The 17,791-nt window shown below is 38.8% G+C and overlaps 2 protein-coding genes across 2 annotated transcripts in view; one reads left to right on the forward strand and one right to left on the reverse strand.

The window, feature by feature from the left end:
- The window catches only part of LOC144629261 (uncharacterized), a 45,970-nt gene extending 38,259 nt beyond the window's left edge, over positions 1–7,711 (forward strand). Inside the window, exons 37-43 of the mRNA XM_078487490.1 lie at positions 746–994; positions 2,121–2,357; positions 3,268–3,477; positions 3,814–4,275; positions 5,584–5,745; positions 6,017–6,149; positions 6,723–7,711. Of these exons, the coding sequence (XP_078343616.1) occupies positions 746–994; positions 2,121–2,357; positions 3,268–3,477; positions 3,814–4,275; positions 5,584–5,745; positions 6,017–6,149; positions 6,723–6,984 (1,715 nt within the window). The 3' untranslated portion in view covers positions 6,985–7,711. The remainder of the gene's footprint in view (positions 1–745; positions 995–2,120; positions 2,358–3,267; positions 3,478–3,813; positions 4,276–5,583; positions 5,746–6,016; positions 6,150–6,722) is intronic.
- Positions 7,712–8,877: 1,166 nt separating this feature from the next.
- LOC144667507 (uncharacterized) lies at positions 8,878–12,417 on the reverse strand. Its single transcript, XM_078528933.1, has one exon. The coding sequence runs from the start codon at positions 12,386–12,388 to the stop codon at positions 9,389–9,391; it is 3,000 nt and encodes a 999-aa protein (XP_078385059.1). The 5' UTR covers positions 12,389–12,417; the 3' UTR covers positions 8,878–9,388.
- Positions 12,418–17,791: the final 5,374 nt, after the last annotated feature.

Here is a 17,791-nt window from a genome sequence, read left to right on the forward strand (position 1 = left end):
ACGTTGACTCATGAAAATCCTAAACCATGAACGATGCCCCCAAATGTTGACTTGGAAGACAAAACAAAAAAGCAATCGTTGTCTTTGACATAATGAACATTATAATAAGACAGGTTGCAAAATCGTGCTTGCAAAGCTCTCAACGAAAGAAAATATTTTGATTCTAAATAAATGGAATATTACTAAGCTTACTAAGCTTAATGCTGTCGACCCATATCGTTCATTGTTTATGCTTTTCACAGTGTCAACCTCTCTTCAATTTAGTGTACTGTAATTTGCTGTTGCATTCAGTTTGCATCACTTCAGGCATTTAACAAATGTTTGAGTCTAGATAAATTGAATTTTTGTAAATTTGAAGCATGTCATTTCCCCCCCCCCCCCCCACCCCTGGGTACGGCATTTGTCATTTTCAAAGAAAGCCTAACCTGACTTCTCCTTGAGCGAATATCTCTCATAGAACACTAGGTCGATTCTATATATATTATTCCTATTTTAAGTTGACAGTCAAAATTTCCCTTTAAAAAGTAACACATGGCCTTTAAGCCGACCGTGGAAATATTGAAAATCCGCGAATCTGATTGATTCTCCCACTGTTTTTGCTGATAAAACACAAACGCCCGCTCATTGCTCTACATATTCGCTTATAGAAAACTCGGGCTTGTAGTCTAATCGTTAAATATAAATTAAACCAGGAAGAATTGTTTCGTGTCAGTTTTATTTTAAAAGAAAGCTGTTTCCTCGACAGATGTCCAAGCTCCTAAAATTACATGTCCAAATAATATGGATAATATTTCAACGGAGATTGGCCAATCATATGCAAAAGTGACGTGGAAGGTACCAGATCCCACCGACAACTCTAACGAGCCCCTTAAACGCAGCATTCCGTGGACAATTCCACCGCAAAACGTGAATGTTGGTAAAAAGTACATAACGTACAGAGTCACCGACACATCTGGAATGAGTAATAGCTGCATGTTTTTCGTCTATGTTAAAGGTACGCATTGTTGTCATCTTAGACCTGCTTTAAGTGTTACGTGCATTCATCTTTCGGCATTCCTGTTTCGACATCATCTTTTAACTTGCAGTTTGAAATGAGCCCAAAAAATCGCGTTATTTTGACCGATGCATACCGACGTTTGTTTCATTCAAATGAGCCCACAAGCTCAAAAGTTCATGCAAGTGGGCTGTGGTTGGTGAATTTTGATCCGTCTTGATTTTTTAACATGTGGAAAGTAGTGTACGTAACACTGAAAGTGGGTGTAATGATATCAAATATTGATATTTATACTAAGTCTATACTAACTGTAGCTTTAGTTCTAAGAGGAATTTGCTTAATGGTTGTTTCTTTCCCGCAGCAAAGGCCTTAGGGGAAAAAATGCTTTAGCATTTTAGCACCCAGCCATTTCACTGATGTCTTTATCCCTTGAATTGGGCGAAAACCTTTAATGCTTCGTGTACGGATAAAAATATTACTTTGCAGGGTACGTATTTGCAGTCTAAATCGATGAATTCTAATACGTGCCGTTAAATGACTTTGATCAGTTTTTATTCTTGCTATAAAGTCAACTCTTACTATAACGGGGACCTCCGGGACCAAAGTTTGCTGACAGCAAAAGAAAAAGTCCGTAGTAGCTGGAGTAATTTTCAGTAATCCTTTTCATCGGGACTTCAACTCCTGTCCTTAATAGCAAGCGGTCCGCAAAGCGGAAGTTGACTGAAGAGCAAGAAAAAAAAAAACACAGAAAACACTTTAAGGAAAAATTATTAAATAATAAGTGCTCTCTGCACGCCCAAATCGCAGCTCTATAGAGATCCGTGTACTGTTAGCCTGCGTGGCAGACGTAATCTAACCCCGGTTAGTTTCGTCTGCGGCGCGGGCTATGTATTGTCTCTGATTGTTTGTTACTCTGTTTTGAATTTTGACGCGCAAGTAAAAACCAATCAAAGACACTGCACGGGCCTTTGTGGTGCTACGTTATCAGTATGGAATTTTCTACGCAAATCTTAGCAGTTTCTATAGCGAAGAAATCGTTCATTCGTTCGTTCCTTTGTTTAGTTGTTTGTTTGTTTGTACTTGTTGCTGTTTTTTTTTTTCACTTATGGTTTTTTTTTTCGAACAGATTTTGAGCGGCCAACGATTACTTCTTGTCCTGGTGATGTTCAAATAACTTCTCACGAAAGATGGAATACGATCTTACTTCCTGGAGTCACTGTAACAGATAATGTCGGTGTCGACTTCTTTGGAACAAACTTAGAAAATGGAAGTAGTCTATCATGGGGAACATACAACGTTACTTATACTGCAAGAGATAAAGCAGGGAACACAGCTTATTGCAAGTTTCAACTTGTTATTGTGGGTATGCAGAATCTTTCATTCACAAGATTTACTATTTAATTAAAGCTGCGTTGAAATTTTATTGTAACCTTTAAGGGGGGGGGGGGGGGAGTTGGGATTTAAGAGAGAAAGGGGCTGAATTGTCAGGGATGGCAAATAGCAGAGGACGGGGCGGGTTAAAGAGGGGGGCGCTTATTAAAAGTCAATAGTCATATCGCATGCGACGCCAGTGTGGTCGTGAAATTTTCCTAGATTTTTTTGACACGGCACTTATAAGTATCTTACAATACCGCTTCTCATTTACCTGTCGACACTTCTATTGTCAAACTGTTGGCAACCTGTAAAAATACATTGATTTGGGGGGAGGCGGGTTTGCAGTTGTGACAGGCAAATTCCACGCAATGTTCCAAGTGCATTTATGCACTGCCACAAAAAAATATGTCGTCTCGTTCCTCTGTTCTATAAAAAAAGTCTTATCTCAGCTTACACATTCCTGAGTTTCTGTGTCTAAGCTTAACATTAAGCTAGTAAGTGGAGTCGTTCTCGGTAGCCACAAATTTAATTCCTTGGCAACAACCAAATGGTCAGCCTCCTCCCATTTGGCATGTAAATGTCAAATTTGTTTATAATGGTCATGCATTTAGCTTTATATCTCTTTATTACGTAGATTGTCGTTAAGTAGGTCGAATTTCTGTCCTGACGGGTGGCGAGCTTTTAAGACAAATCCTATTTTTTGTTTTATCACAATCTACAAATTTACACTCATCACTATTTGAGACGAAAATTTCAACCTCCGATTCACATTTACTTTTGTATGCTAGAACTCAGTCTATGTTTGACACCACACCTAGTTGACGGAGCACTTAGCATAGTTACGGCTTTCCTTTCTAACTTGGTATGTTGAACTGACAGTCTGTTTTCTTCTGTACAAGGTTCTGTGTGCGACCAAATGTCACCGCCAGAGAATGGAGCCAAAGCATGTGACACCTGGCAGACCGCTGGCATGTTTTGCACCGTGCACTGCAATAAAGGATATGGCTTCGTTACTAAGCCAGCTTCGTTATATATCTGCACACCCAGCGGAATTTGGTTCAATGCCCTAGTGCCAGGAAAGAAAGAAGCTGCTCTTCCGGATTGTGCAAGTAAGAATTGACATTCCCTTTAAACTCTCATTTTATACATGTATAAGCCACATAAATCTGAAAAACAGCCATCCCCCTCTCCGCACACCAAATTGTGTGCCTCGCCCAATGCCCGGCTGAACATAAGCCTGTGACCGGGCTTTTACTTAGATTAAGATCTCAAAGAACTAAACCTTTCCGTTTTTAAAACACTATACCTGAAAGTGTTAATTGGTTTTGGTTGTTTAACGTGGCTTTGTGATTGGCAAAAAAGTTTTGAAATTTTGTAATTTTCGTTAGTGGTAGGTCAGCCGACGTCTTGAATGTTGCAATTATTGTTTATTGTTATGATTTCAGGAACACACTCACCAATAGCAATAGTAAATGGAGAGTTGCATTATCTAACTGATGACTGCGGTGGAGAAGACATGCACGAAGTCATCGCCAGTAACTTCATCGAACTTCTCAATAAGTCACGTTTTGGTATGGCTGGGGCTTGTAGCCACGAACTCTGTACAATTGACAACGTTAGAGTAGAATGTGGAGAACAAACTGGAACGCGTCGGAGAAGAGACACAAAAGTTCCTCTTACTGTGAAATTTGCTTTGAAAGTTCCACTGCCCAGTAATGCCTCCGAAGCTAACCTCGACCAGACTACTCAAGAGTTATCAAGTGATTTACTGACAGCCCTGAACGAAACAGATCTGGATCTTAATATAGATGGAGTTGTTATAGAATATGACACATCGAAACCACCAGTGTTTCGCGTCGTTGGTCTCGTTTGTGATAAAGGACAAGTTCTTAGAGGGACAAAATGTGGTAAGACACATGAATAATTATCAAATATAAGTTGATAAAGGTAAATTTTCCGCGTATTGAATTTAAACCAGAGGCTTAAATTTTTAGCCCTTTGTCGGGTAAGGGCAAGTCATAACAAACGGGATAGACGTACTCTAGAGTTTTCCATCCGGTCATGTTCAAACATTTTGTTCCTGTATGAAAGACAAAACAAATAAAAAAAATAATAATCTCAATTGAAAAAAATTGTAGCAGATAGGGACGTAGCTACCTTTTTACCATGTTGTAGCTTGGTCCACGCAGTCGGTCGTTATAAAAGGAAGTTTTGTCTTTATATTATTGCATCTGTCTTTTTTTGTACTTTTAGGTCATGTTTTATCTCGTTATGGAACCGTCAAGAACTAAAGATAAATTTAGACCTAAGAAAATTGCCACCGAATTGAGAGAAATATAAAAAAAACGCTTAAAGTGCTACTATGATCAAGTTTTCGATTTCCATTTTTTTTTTACATTTTCGTGTACAATAAGACTTTCTTACTCACTTTGCCAATTCTCAATCCATTGCGAACATCAGAAGTCGTTTTATTTTAACGTTTATTTCCGATAATTTTCGGCCGCCATTAAACAACCTTGTGTTGCGAATTGGGAGAAGATGACGTCAAAGGCTCCAAAATACCTCACGGGTTGAAATTATAATAACAACATGTGTTGAAAATCACGCGAAAAAAAAAAACTTTGGGCTTGTTTTTCGTGCAATTTTCTATGCTGATTGTTATTCTAATTTCAACCCGTGAGGATTTTGGAGCCTTTGACGTCATTTTCTCTCTATTCACAACTAAGCCTTGGAACAAGTTTGATTAATGGCGGCCGTAAATGTTATAATAAAACGACTTCTGCTGTTCGTAATAGATTGAAATTTGGCAAGGTGAGTAAGAAAGTCTAATTGTTCACGACAATGTAAAAAAATGAAATCAAAAATTTGATCATAGTAGAACTTTAAAACAGTGAAGGAACAGTTCATTAACACAACAAATACAAAAAAGGCATGGATGGACAAAAATTGAAGAAAGATTACGATATGGGTTCTCGAAATCGTTAGGCTGAACAGTTTCAAAAATAGTCTCGTTTGTTTTTAACTTTTAACTAAAACGCCTGGAAGAAACTTGCTTGCAATGAAGCTATCCATGATTTTTTAGGTAATTGACATTGGTTTTCGAAGAAAATCATTCGAAAGCTACTCGATTGAATTGTACCTAAAAACAATAAAACTGCATGATGAATTATCTGGAAGCTAACTTGCTAAATACTACTTTCTATTCTTTTTGTTAGTAAACTGTCCAGTTGGCTACTACTTCTTTAACAGTACTAGTTGTCAGGCATGCGCAAAAGACCATTATCAGGATCAAGAGGCCCAGATCTCGTGTGTTTCGTGTCCATCCGGGACATCAACCTTTGGACAAACGGCATCAAAGAAGGCCAAAGACTGTCAAGGTAATTTGAAATTGATTAATTGCTTTGTTTTTTTGTTTTTTTTTCTTTTTTTGCTTGTATGTTTGTTTGTTTTGGATTGATTGATTGATTTGGAAACTCGTGGACTCATCTTCCTTTAGAGGCTAAGAAATTTTACTTACTTACAAGATTCGGCTTGGGAATGGTTCTATGTTCATGCAATCTATCACACACGCACCTAACTCGGCCTCACTGTTTCTGACTATCTTGCACCCTACCCTAATTTTATTTATATTTTGTTATTTCCTTTTAGAAATTCCCAGCCCATCCAAGACTGAAGAACAAGGCATTTCCGGGAAGGTTCTTTATCCAGTTGTTACAGTGGGATCCATTGTGGTTATTGCACTGATTGTTGTCGTCGTCTTCTGTCTGCGAAAACGCTACCTGTAAGTTGTTAAGAATACAATTCAAATCAACCACATTTTTTCCATGGTAAGCATTTTTTACCGACCATACAGATAACGTCTTAAAAAAACGGTTCAAATCTTCACAGGCGAAACTAGTGCTTTCACTACAAATTTTTGTATTTTTGTATGTTTTCATGGATATTTTTGGGCTTCTCTACTTGCCTTTTCAAACCAACATTCTTCCTGTAGCTGCTGAGTTCAACCGAAATTTTGTCTCAAATTGACTTTTCCAAACTAGGGGGTGGGGGCAATGACTAAAATCAACCAATAGAAACACTCTATCGCTGGTATTGGTGTTTTTTGCATGGACCTTGCGGCGGCCAAGCCGTACTGTCAAGGCCTATAGGGCCGTTATTCTTCCTGTAAAGCCCTAGCGCGTGGTTAATAAATATATTTAATGGCTAATTTTCAATTGCTTGCTGCTAGCGTTGACCAGTTTGTCGCTTGAAAACTCCCTTATCTAAAAAACTCGGCTTTTACTCCATTTGCCTTAAGTCAATGAACTTTTGATATTAATGAACTTTTCAATGGATTTTTTTTTCTTTTTTGCAGGGTTGGCAGACGGCCGAAATCCAATGCTCCAACACAGAGGTACGGGGAGGAAACTATGGGGCATATTAACCCGACATACGACTCAGCTAGCATTCAAGACAACGAACCACAATACATGGAAATTGAGGGATTTCAGCAGCCCGATGTTGGTTTTCAAAACCCCCACTTTAACCCTGGGGAACATTACCAATCACTAGATGATGCACATGGGAGGTCTGTTGATGTTTATATGGGGCTAGATTACAGTCAGTCAGAGGTATAGACTGTAAAAAAACAAAGCTCTAACTGTTTTCAGTTTTACTCGTGACTGTCAAAAGAAAACAGGGCTAGTTTGATATACTACTCAAAGTAATGTACCATATGTATCACCTGGTTACAAAATAGATTTCGACCCTCGGACGACACGTACATTTACAGTATAGTATAGAGTATAGTATAGAAATTGAAGAGAAAGACCAAGGACGGACAACTTCTGGCTAAGATGACATAAAATATAAAAATTTACTAAAAACGTTTCGGTCGTACGACCTTCATCAGTTTACAGCGCGTACTGTACTAGGGGACGACTGTACTAGGGGAGGGGGTTGGTTATGGATCCAGCCGGCTCCTCTCGTGTGTAACTGTGACAAGGCACCTTGAATGTATCATGCCTTAAATGAATAGCTTGAAGCTTAATGCCATTAAGTTTTCCTCATGTAGGAAAGAAAACCATTGTCTTTCATAATGTTTCAATTCAAATCGAGAAAACCTCATAAACATAGCTTAGTAAGTGAAACACTTATGAGTGAAAAAAAAAAAACGAGACGGGCTGGAAACAATTTTTTTTTGGCTAAATTTTGCTAGCCATAGCGGAGACTTCTCCAGGGGTTTCGGAAAACATGGGAATATGGCCATTAACGTTTTGGGCACATGGGAACAAAAGGAAAATAAAACTGGGAACAGGGAACAGGGAAACAAAAGCATATTTTATGGAGCAGGGCACAATAAAATCGAAGAAAAATTTGAGAAAAAGGAAACTCAAGGAAATTTTTTTAGAAACAAGGGAAAATGGACAACCCCCTTCGTGGAAAGCCCTCACAACACAGCTAGATCTAGAACTTTTGGTACAGACGATACGAGCAGCCGACAAATAATGCCTGGCAAAAAAATCTCGGTGTTGGGGCACTGATAATTTTTTACTAGATATATTGCACGATATCCGTTCTATTACAAGGTATCTTGTGTGCCAACTTTAAAAGTTAAAAATTTATCAAGGTGTGTATCTAAACCTTGAAATTTTAATCCAAATAAGTGAACATACTTTATATGCAAGCCTACAGAACTGAGTTATATTACAGTTTGTAATACTAATGTTCTGTAATCATCTTGCATCGTAATAATAAAATAAAATACAAAGAAGTAGAAGAAGCTTAGTTCTTGATACTGAAGATGTAAAATCGTTATTTAAGGCGCGCTTTATTTTCCTTTTTACATCAATAAAATACCATGTGTATTTAGTCAGCTATTGATTTTTTTTATCTCCCGTCCCCACCTCTTATCCTCCTGTGCCCTCGTTTAATAGACACCCAAAACAAAATCAGTCAAAGAAGAAATTTAAACGAACTGTGCTCAACGTTTCTTATGGACGGAGTCCTTAATTTCCGAAACTAACTCAGATTGCGACAAGAAATCTCTATTAGTTGACGATTTTCGTTTAAATGCAAGTTTTTTCATTATCATTTAAAGAATGGAGGGCAGGAGGTCATAGGCCACCGGGAAATTCTGGGGGGATGCGTTCTCCCTAATCCAGTTTCAAGAGGAACCTTCCAAATTTTCCATGTCCCCGTCAAATCGTGACCGAGTGAAAGTTGGGGCCTAGGGGTAAAAACAAAATGGCGGCGCCCATAGAGAAATGAGTTATTAATCAGCTTAGTTGGACGAGAAAAGAACGAACGCGCTCTAAGCCGCGCGACCATTGCGCTGAAAGCATTGAAAGGTAGGTTACTCTTTCCACCCTTATGCCTCTCTTATTCAAACAGATAATTCAAACAAAATAATAATTTTAAACAAATAAATCAAAGGAAGTCTAATTGTTTATTAGATCCACATCAACAATAAGGCAATTATTAGGCTCATCCTCGGTGTAAGAACCTGTGAAGCTCACCGGTGACGTAAAACAAAGAACGAGCAAAGCAACAAAGAGCGTCAAAAACAATACAGAGCAGGAAACCAAAAGCTCCAAAACAAAGAAAAATATCACAGGTTCTTACACCGAGGTAAACCCAATTATTAGCAGTATCGAATACACCTGTCAACAGCTACAAATTGAAGTAATCTGAAGAATTTAAATTTTACAATACTCGTGATTTTTTTAAATGTGTTTTTTTTTCTTCATTGTATTACGTATGGCGTGATTAACATTGCATCTTCCGAGCTTTTATAAAAGCTTTCATTTTTCTATAGTTACCAAATGTTTGATTACTTTCTTTTCTCGGCAGTTGCTTTCGAAGGAAAATATCTTAATGCAAAACAATCAATAGAAAATTAAAAAGTTTTCATTGTTGTGAAATAAGCATAATTATTTATAATTTTCTGGAAATGTTTCACCTGAGCGAGAGAATACGATCCGCGTACTCTGCGTTTGTTACTGGACAGCTTTGTCAAAATTTCTCTGCATATAAACAAAGTCAGTCTAATGGAATGTCATCGGTATTTGACTGAGCTGATGTCGAAATTATATTGTTAAGTAAATTGTTCATGAGATCAAGAAGTCCGTCGGGAACATCTTCGGCGCCTTCGTCGCCCTCTTCTTGCCGAACGTCGCCTCCCTTTAACGCATGTTGCTTTATTAATCCAAGTAGACCCTGAAATTCAACAAGCATATCATACGATTCATTGCCAGGATTAGACGCCATATTTGGCTGAGCTGATCCCCAATTTGTGGTGCTGAGAAAACTGCTGAAGAGATCCAAAATTTCGTCGTCTGGTAAACCTTCGGAGTATACTTGCCGAATGTCGCCACTGAGGTCAAAATGCTTCGAAACCATCTCTTTCAGTTTTTCCATTGGGGACGTTTTGGAGTCCACTTGTGTCTGATTTTGCTTATCAAGCATGTTGGCAACCGTCTGCATAAACTTTATAAAATAATTACCATGCGGACGAATATGGCTCAGTTCTATAGGATGTTCAACTGAAGGGTCAAGAATTCTGTCAACTAAAGCTTCAAGCATTTCTTCATTCTCTGAGCTCCGGAAATCGTCTTCCTTCAAATGGTACTTCAATAGTTCAACTAGAGCCTGAATTGCAACAAGCACACGGTGCCTCATGTCTGGTTCAGTGCTAAGCCAAATCCAATAGTAGGCCCTTTTGTGCCAGTAAACGTTAAATACCTTCAGGAACATATCAAAAGGGATGCCGTATCTCCTTACAAGCTCTCTGAGATCTTCCACTAAGGACCATCCCAGAGGGTCCATAGCTTGAAGCGTGCAATCGGTGTTGTCAAAAGCCACATCAACCAACTGCTTGGTCACCTCCTGGTAAATATCTTGGAGGTCATGATATCGATAACTTGCAGCTTGGCAGCTTTCTTGGGTTGCTTCCGTTGGCAGCAAAGGATCTTTTACCTTTTCTTTTCTGAAATGGGTGTCACTGCTGCCTTTGAATGGAACTTCTTCCGTTCTCAAATGTTCTTCTCGTGGAGCAGGTTTTCCAGTCAGAGTTGATTCGGTGCTTGAAACGTTTTTCTTAGAGACGCATTCCTCCTTTTTGACTTGTTTTGTATCTTCTCGATTCTGAATCAACTGCACTGAGAACGGTATGGGGTTTTCAATGATTTCTTTAACTTTGCTGGTCACGCATTCAAGAATCTCTGGGTTTTCGATGTAATCTTCGCCAAACAGATTGTACGATCTCACGAAGAAATGTCGTAAATCGTTCTTTGTAAGAGCTTCCAACAGGTTCCCTAGGAGTTTCATCATGCACTCGACTCTGTTGCTTTCGGTCCACTTCTCAGCACCGGTTTCTTCGATTGTTTGCAGGAAAATGTTCTTGAGATGAAATGAAACCAAACTCTTTGGCTGAGTGGAAAGATAAGCGCGATGATATCTTTTCAAGCAACGGTAACACTCACGCTGGATGTCGTTCATCTCTTGGCTCAGTAGGTATTCTGCATGAGAAAAGGATATTCTGAAGTCGCAATCTGGGTTGCCATTGTTCTTTGGGGGTTTTACTACCAACTGGAACCCCTCCTGAATGATCTTGTCGACAATTTCAGGTGAAGGCCATTTACGCTCTCTTTGGATCCACTCCATTGCAACCTTCGGCCATCCACGGGATTGAAAGGCAGGGATGATATCCATCCCGCTTTTAACACGCTCAGAGTCCTTAAAGCGTCTTTTAAATAGGTCTTCCCTTGGACAAACCATACTTTCAATCCACTGGAAACATCTTCTTTTAAGTTCTCTCTCTTCGATCTTTTCATTCCCATATTCTGAATGTTCGCCTTTTACATTATCAGTGGTTATCTCTCTTTTCTTTTCTTCTTGGCTGTCTCCTTCCACGACGTCACCTTCGGCTACCTCCTTCGAAATCTGTATTTCGGGCAGATGATGAAACATTTTTGTTGATTTTCTCCTCAGTATTGATTGGCTTGAAGTGGATTCTAAGTCTTCGGGAGAACGCCGATCGACATCATCTGTTTGTGGCGTGACTTTTAAACCAATGTCACCACTAGAAGTTGAAGTCATTTCGGCACAGTTGCTCCTGAATTTCCGTCTTCCATCTTCGTCATTTTGTTCTAGCGTAATAATTTGGTAATCGCCATTATGCATGGTGTGGTCCTGTAATCGACTTTTCACTTCCTGTAATCGAGAATCGAGCTTCTTGAATTTATCGATCATATCTGAAGCAAAAACGAAAATTGAAAAACTGTTTACCATATTGGAAGTGTCTTTCAATAATAGTAGAGAGTCGTTTAAAAGTTCGGCATGTTGTCTGGTGTAGTCAATTCCTTTTGCCACGCACAGGAAATGGACAATGCCCTCCATTTCAGCTGCTGCTTTGTTAATAGGAAAATTTTGTATGTCGGCTTTCAACATTTCTCGTTGTTCGGAAATAGTACCCAACAAGTGAGACATACTAAGAGTTACAGCTGGGCTGGTCGCGTTGTTCTTCAGGTCGGTAGTAAAATCAAGTGAAACGTCCTCCTGCTCGTTCTTCTGCAAGATAAAGGAAATAAAGTCGATTGCCCAAGGCATCCCAGCACCAAAAACGGCTGGATGAAAACCTCTGAAGGATGAAGTAGCGACGTACTCTGTGTCTGCCACGAGGCAGGACTGTAACACTGGATGATCGCTTCCTCTGATTCTCACGTGCAGTGGGTTCTCGGGTGAATATTCGAGCCGTTCCTCATCAATCATCAAGTTATCTGAATATGGGAAGATCATAATATCAATATCTCCAAAATCATGGGATTCGTAGCACTTAAGATTTTCTGCTTCGCTTCCATAGGGCCGGAATATGACCTGGTCATTAACAGCTTCGTTCAACTGTTTCACTTCAGTGGACGACGGCTGGCTTCTGAAAAAATCGCTGCATGCACTGTAAATTTCACCGTCCTTTCCTCTTTCTGCCAGAGACTTCAAGATGGAGTTTAGGTCCTCATTTTTCACACCTCTTTTAACAGCCATTTTTCAAAATAAAATGTTCCTCGAGCTTAGGTTTTGGTTCTTATAAACATGCAAAAAGATGAAATTGTCATGTAAATTTTCGTTTTCTGACACTAATTCTTGACTGTTATTGAATACCCAGCGATCACGAGTTCCGTAATATTTTAAAATAAAATGCAGTGATTAGCTTATTTAAAGAAAAGAGGAAATTTGTCACTATTCAGATTATTGCTGATACTTCCGTTGCCTTTTCCTTTTGCTATTTCGCCAGCTGATGTCCTTTTGATAAGACGTGGTGTTGAAGGAAAATCATTTTCTTCCTAATTTTGAGTTAAATTATACGCCTAAAACCTATTTGATAATCTATATCACTTGTTTATGTTAGACGCGTTTCATTCGTCCAAAACTAGGTTTCATTCTTTCAAACTCTTCCGTTCCCAAACACACGCATGAAATGTAATCTTCCATTTATGGATTAGGAAATAGCAAAGAAATGGCAAGTTTTATTCGTTTGGTGGCAGTTAACGTTCCTAGAAATTCAAAGCCAACGCCTGTTACATGTATTCAATGTGCATGTTTTGCAAAATAGTTTTACTTTTCCCCAGTACGTAACTTTTATCGAAAAGTTCTGTACTAGTCTCTATTTCATCAGGCAATGCTTTTTTCTGGCCTAACACAAATAAGTCAACTGTAGTAAAACAAACCTTTATTTTCGAGTCAGTGTACTTTAGCTTCCTTAAAAATCAAATTGAAGCCACTTGAAATGAAAATATACAGTTACCCTCTAATATTGGGGTAACTGTATTGACTTGCATTTGATTGATCACGATATTTTGTTTTTTCGTTGACGCGAGCTCATTCTCTGCGCGTTTTACAAACATTGTTCAGAAACCAAAGTCGACCTTTATATTCAAACTTTCAACAAACATGAAAAGATATCGTTTCTTTATCGAGAAGATAAATAATTTAAACTCTCGGAGACTCTAGGCAACCGACCGAGGACTTGATTTTAAAAAAAATAACAGCTACGAGGAAAGGTTCCAGATATTTTTAGAATTACAATAATAATAACACTAGATCTCGTGTCTTGCCAAACAGCCGGTTGCAGTCTTAGAAACCGAAATTCCAAGATATTCTCGTTCAGTTTTAGCGAGTGACAGTAAATTTTCAATAAACCTGTTACATTGAATGATAAGCATTTCAGTTTTGAAACATGGTTGTGACAGCTGCAGAAAGCGACGAAAAGAAGGTCAAATGGAAAGATTGCAACCTGCATGTGTAAGTTATCGCCAACAACTGTGCCCTTTGAAGTTATCTTCTAGGGCAGTATTGCCTCAGGGCTGAAAAGTTTTAACAAAGTCTCTAATCCCTTATTAAAGACCCCTTTCTCCGTCCCCCGAGGGATAAATATGTGCTATATAGGTATGTGAGGCCTGAGGACGCCACGCTACAAGATAACTCAACCTTTTGCTAAACAATCATTCGACAGAGAAGTTGTCATCAACTTTTAGTTACGTTAAATTTTTGACAAATCTTCTGAAATTGTTTTCATAAGACTTTTGCCGATTGCCCTTATTGTACAGTTAACTTAGCTGAATAAAGATATCTGGAGTTTTTTCACTTTCAACCTATATTAAGCATACATCTCGCACCATTTAGACCAAGACATTTTCAGTCGGGGGAATAAGTGCCAGTTTTGGCAAATATTCGCTGATACACTCGAGAGTTTCCAAATTACTTAATTCAATCAAAAACTAGCCCGAGCGTTCACGCGTACTTCGAAAGCAATCGCGCGTACAAATTCGTCATGTTGCTTAGCAATTTCTGGGACGAAAATCGCGGGCTCAGTCACTTCTCGGAGAAGGGATGTCGTAATGAACTGGCACTTGTTCCCCCTACCTTTTTAGCCGTGATAAGCATGAAAACGCACACAAATTTGCGACCTTCAACTAAAGCAGTCATCTAATTTATAATCTGTGACAATTAAATTCAATATTCAGAGGACGTCAATGGATGGTTTCAGCTAGAAATTATTTAACACATGTAAATCCACCAGGGGTGCATCCACGACATAATCCGTATTTAAGGTCATTACGCAGTATTGCATTGCGTATCCCTACTGGATATAATTCAACGCTTGATAAGCGGGCGCATTAAAAGATGGCGGTTTTTTCTTTATGACTGAACCTCGCCAGAAACGTAAAACGGCATTTTCTCAAAAACGAGTGCGGTGACCTATCATTTTATTCTGTTGTTTTGAACTGAATAGTAACTTTCTTTCAGTAGAACACATTTGGACCAATTCTAAGTGTAGAATAAGACATGATAGTTTTAAAAGTGAATTTAACAAGCAATCTTGACTATAATCATGGTGATATTATAAGGATTTTTTGGGTATAAACAAGGTGGTTTTGTCCTAAACGAGCATGGGCACCTCCCCCCCACCCCCCACCCCCCCCCCCCATCTTTATTTCACAATTTCAGTTCCTATAATAAAAACAATCAATGGGCAAAGTTTGAAAAAAATCTCAGTGCAGGTTCTATTTCAGTAGAATAACCTTAATAACCATAGTCAAAGAGTGAAGCTTCTTTGCTTTGTTTGTTGTTGCTAAGCACAAAGCAAAGCCAAGCTTAATGTTATTACTACTTGATTAAGGGAAATGGTGTCCTGCAGGATTTATCAACAACCATCCAATGTTATCGGTATTTAGGTGACAGTATTTTTAAAAAATGGTAATAAGCGCTATGAAATGGCGTGTTGATATCATCTGACATCGCTATTAAGTTAAATAAAATTTTGACGGTTGTGTTGGTGTATTTTACTTTCCTTCATTTACATAAGGTGAAATATCTCCACTGTTAATTTCACGGTCACTGCGGTCGTTATTTTGAAGTTCAGGACAGCCTTTAGTCCCAAGAAGAATCTCTTGCATGGTCTGAAATTCAAGCGATTTCTGGGTTAATGGTAAGAAAAGTTAAAAAAAGCAGTTATTTATATGCAAAGGGACCTAACTTCTTATACCATAGCCTAGGAAATCAGTACACATAGCGCGCCTTAGCTCTTCTCTCCTCTCCTCTCCTCTCCTCTCCTCTCCTCTCCTCTCCTCTCCTCTCCTCTCCTCTCCTCTCCTCTCCTCTCCTCTCCTCTCCTCTCCTCTCCTCTCCTCTCCTCTCCTCTCCTCTCCTCTCCTCTCCTCTCCTCTCCTCTCCTCTCCTCTCCTCTCCTCTCCTCTCCTCTCCTCTCTTCTCCTCTCCTCTCTTTGCCTTCACCTCATTTAACCTCTCCTCTCCTCTCCAATCCTCTCGTCACTTCTCCTCTCCTCTCCTCTCCTCTCCTCTCCTTAACGTTTCCCAATATTTTTCATTGAATGTTTTATTGCCTTTGAGTGCGTTAAAGTTGATCAAATTTTTAAGATTGTTTTCATTTCACTAGAGGGTGCATCTTACCATTTTTTGACTTTTAACTTGAATCTTTGCTTAAGTTTTAACTGGTTTTAAGTTTTGTAGCATGTTCCGATCTTTTCATAAGGAACGTTCCTTTAATATCGATTGTTCCTTGTTTTTGTGTTCCTATTGAACCTAAGAGGATCAGATTTTTATAAACTTAGGAACAAAACGTTCACTCTAAGATAAAATAGGAGTTATTTGTTCCGAGTTCCCAAATCTAAATGGAACAGACTGTTCCCAAACTGATAGTTTAGGCCTGTTTTGTTCCGCGTTCCTATCTGTGAATGGAACACATTGTTCCCAAATTGATAACTTAGGACTGTTTTGTTCCAAGTTCCTATCTGTAAATGGAACACATTGTTCCCAAATTGATAACTTAGGACTGTTTTGTTCCGCGTTCCTATCTGTAAATGGAACACATTGTTCCCAAATTGATAACTTAGGACTGTTTTGTTCCGCGTTCCTATCTGTAAATGGAACACATTGTTCCCAAATTGATAACTTAGGACTGTTTTGTTCCGAGTTCCTATCTGTAAATGGAACACATTGTTCCCAAATTGATAACTTAGGACTGTTTTGTTCCGCGTTCCTATCTGTGAATGGAACACATTGTTCCCAAATTGATAACTTAGGACTGTTTTGTTCCGAGTTCCTATCTGTAAATGGTACACATTGTTCCCAAATTGATAACTTAGGACTGTTTTGTTCCGAGATCCTATCTGTAAATGGAACACTTTGTTCCCAAATTGATAACTTAGGACTGTTTTGTTCCGAGTTCCTATCTGTGAATGGAACACTTTGTTCCCAAATTGATAACTTAGGACTGTTTTGTTCCGCGTTCCTATCTGTAAATGGAACACTTTGTTCCCAAATTGATAACTTAGGACTGTTTTGTTCCGAGTTCCTATCTGTAAATGGTACACTTTGTTCCCAAATTGATAACTTAGGACTGTTTTGTTCCGCATTCCTATCTGTAAATGGAACACTTTGTTCCCAAATTGATAACTTAGGACGGTTTTGTTCCGAGTTCCTATCTGTAAATGGTACACTTTGTTCCCAAATTGATAACTTAGGACTGTTTTGTTCCGCGTTCCTATCTGTAAATGGAACACATTGTTCCCAAATTGATAACTTAGGACTGTTTTGTTCCGAGTTCCTATCTGTGAATGGAACACTTTGTTCCCAAATTGATAACTTAGGACTGTTTTGTTCCGAGTTCCTATCTGTAAATGGAAGACATTGTTCCCAAATTGATAACTTAGGACTGTTTTGTTCCGCGTTCCTATCTGTAAATGGAACACATTGTTCCCAAATTGATAACTTAGGACTGTTTTGTTCCGCTTTCCTATCTGTGAATGGAACACATTGTTCCCAAATTGATAACTTAGGACTGTTTTGTTCCGAGTTCCTATCTGTGAATGGTACACATTGTTCCCAAATTGATAACTTAGGACTGTTTTGTTCCGCGTTCCTATCTGTGAATGGAACACATTGTTCCCAAATTGATAACTTAGGACTGTTTTGTTCCGAGTTCCTATCTGTGAATGGAACACTTTGTTCCCAAATTGATAACTTAGGACTGTTTTGTTCCGCGTTCCTATCTGTAAATGGAACACTTTGTTCCCAAATTGATAACTTAGGACTGTTTTGTTCCGAGTTCCTATCTGTAAATGGTACACTTTGTTCCCAAATTGATAACTTAGGACTGTTTTGTTCCGCATTCCTATCTGTAAATGGAACACTTTGTTCCCAAATTGATAACTTAGGACGGTTTTGTTCCGAGTTCCTATCTGTAAATGGTACACTTTGTTCCCAAATTGATAACTTAGGACTGTTTTGTTCCGCGTTCCTATCTGTGAATGGAACACATTGTTCCCAAATTGATAACTTAGGACTGTTTTGTTCCGAGTTCCTATCTGTGAATGGAACACTTTGTTCCCAAATTGATAACTTAGGACTGTTTTGTTCCGAGTTCCT

This window comes from Oculina patagonica, chromosome 10, assembly GCF_052425735.1.
Source record: "Oculina patagonica isolate OP01 chromosome 10, crgOcupat, whole genome shotgun sequence".
NCBI classification, from domain to species: domain Eukaryota; kingdom Metazoa; phylum Cnidaria; class Anthozoa; order Scleractinia; family Oculinidae; genus Oculina; species Oculina patagonica.

Excerpts from the sequence above, each read along its gene's own strand:
- LOC144667507 (XM_078528933.1), bottom strand. The coding sequence starts at position 12,388 with ATGGCTGTTAAAAGAGGTGTGAAAAATGAGGACCTAAACTCCATCTTG.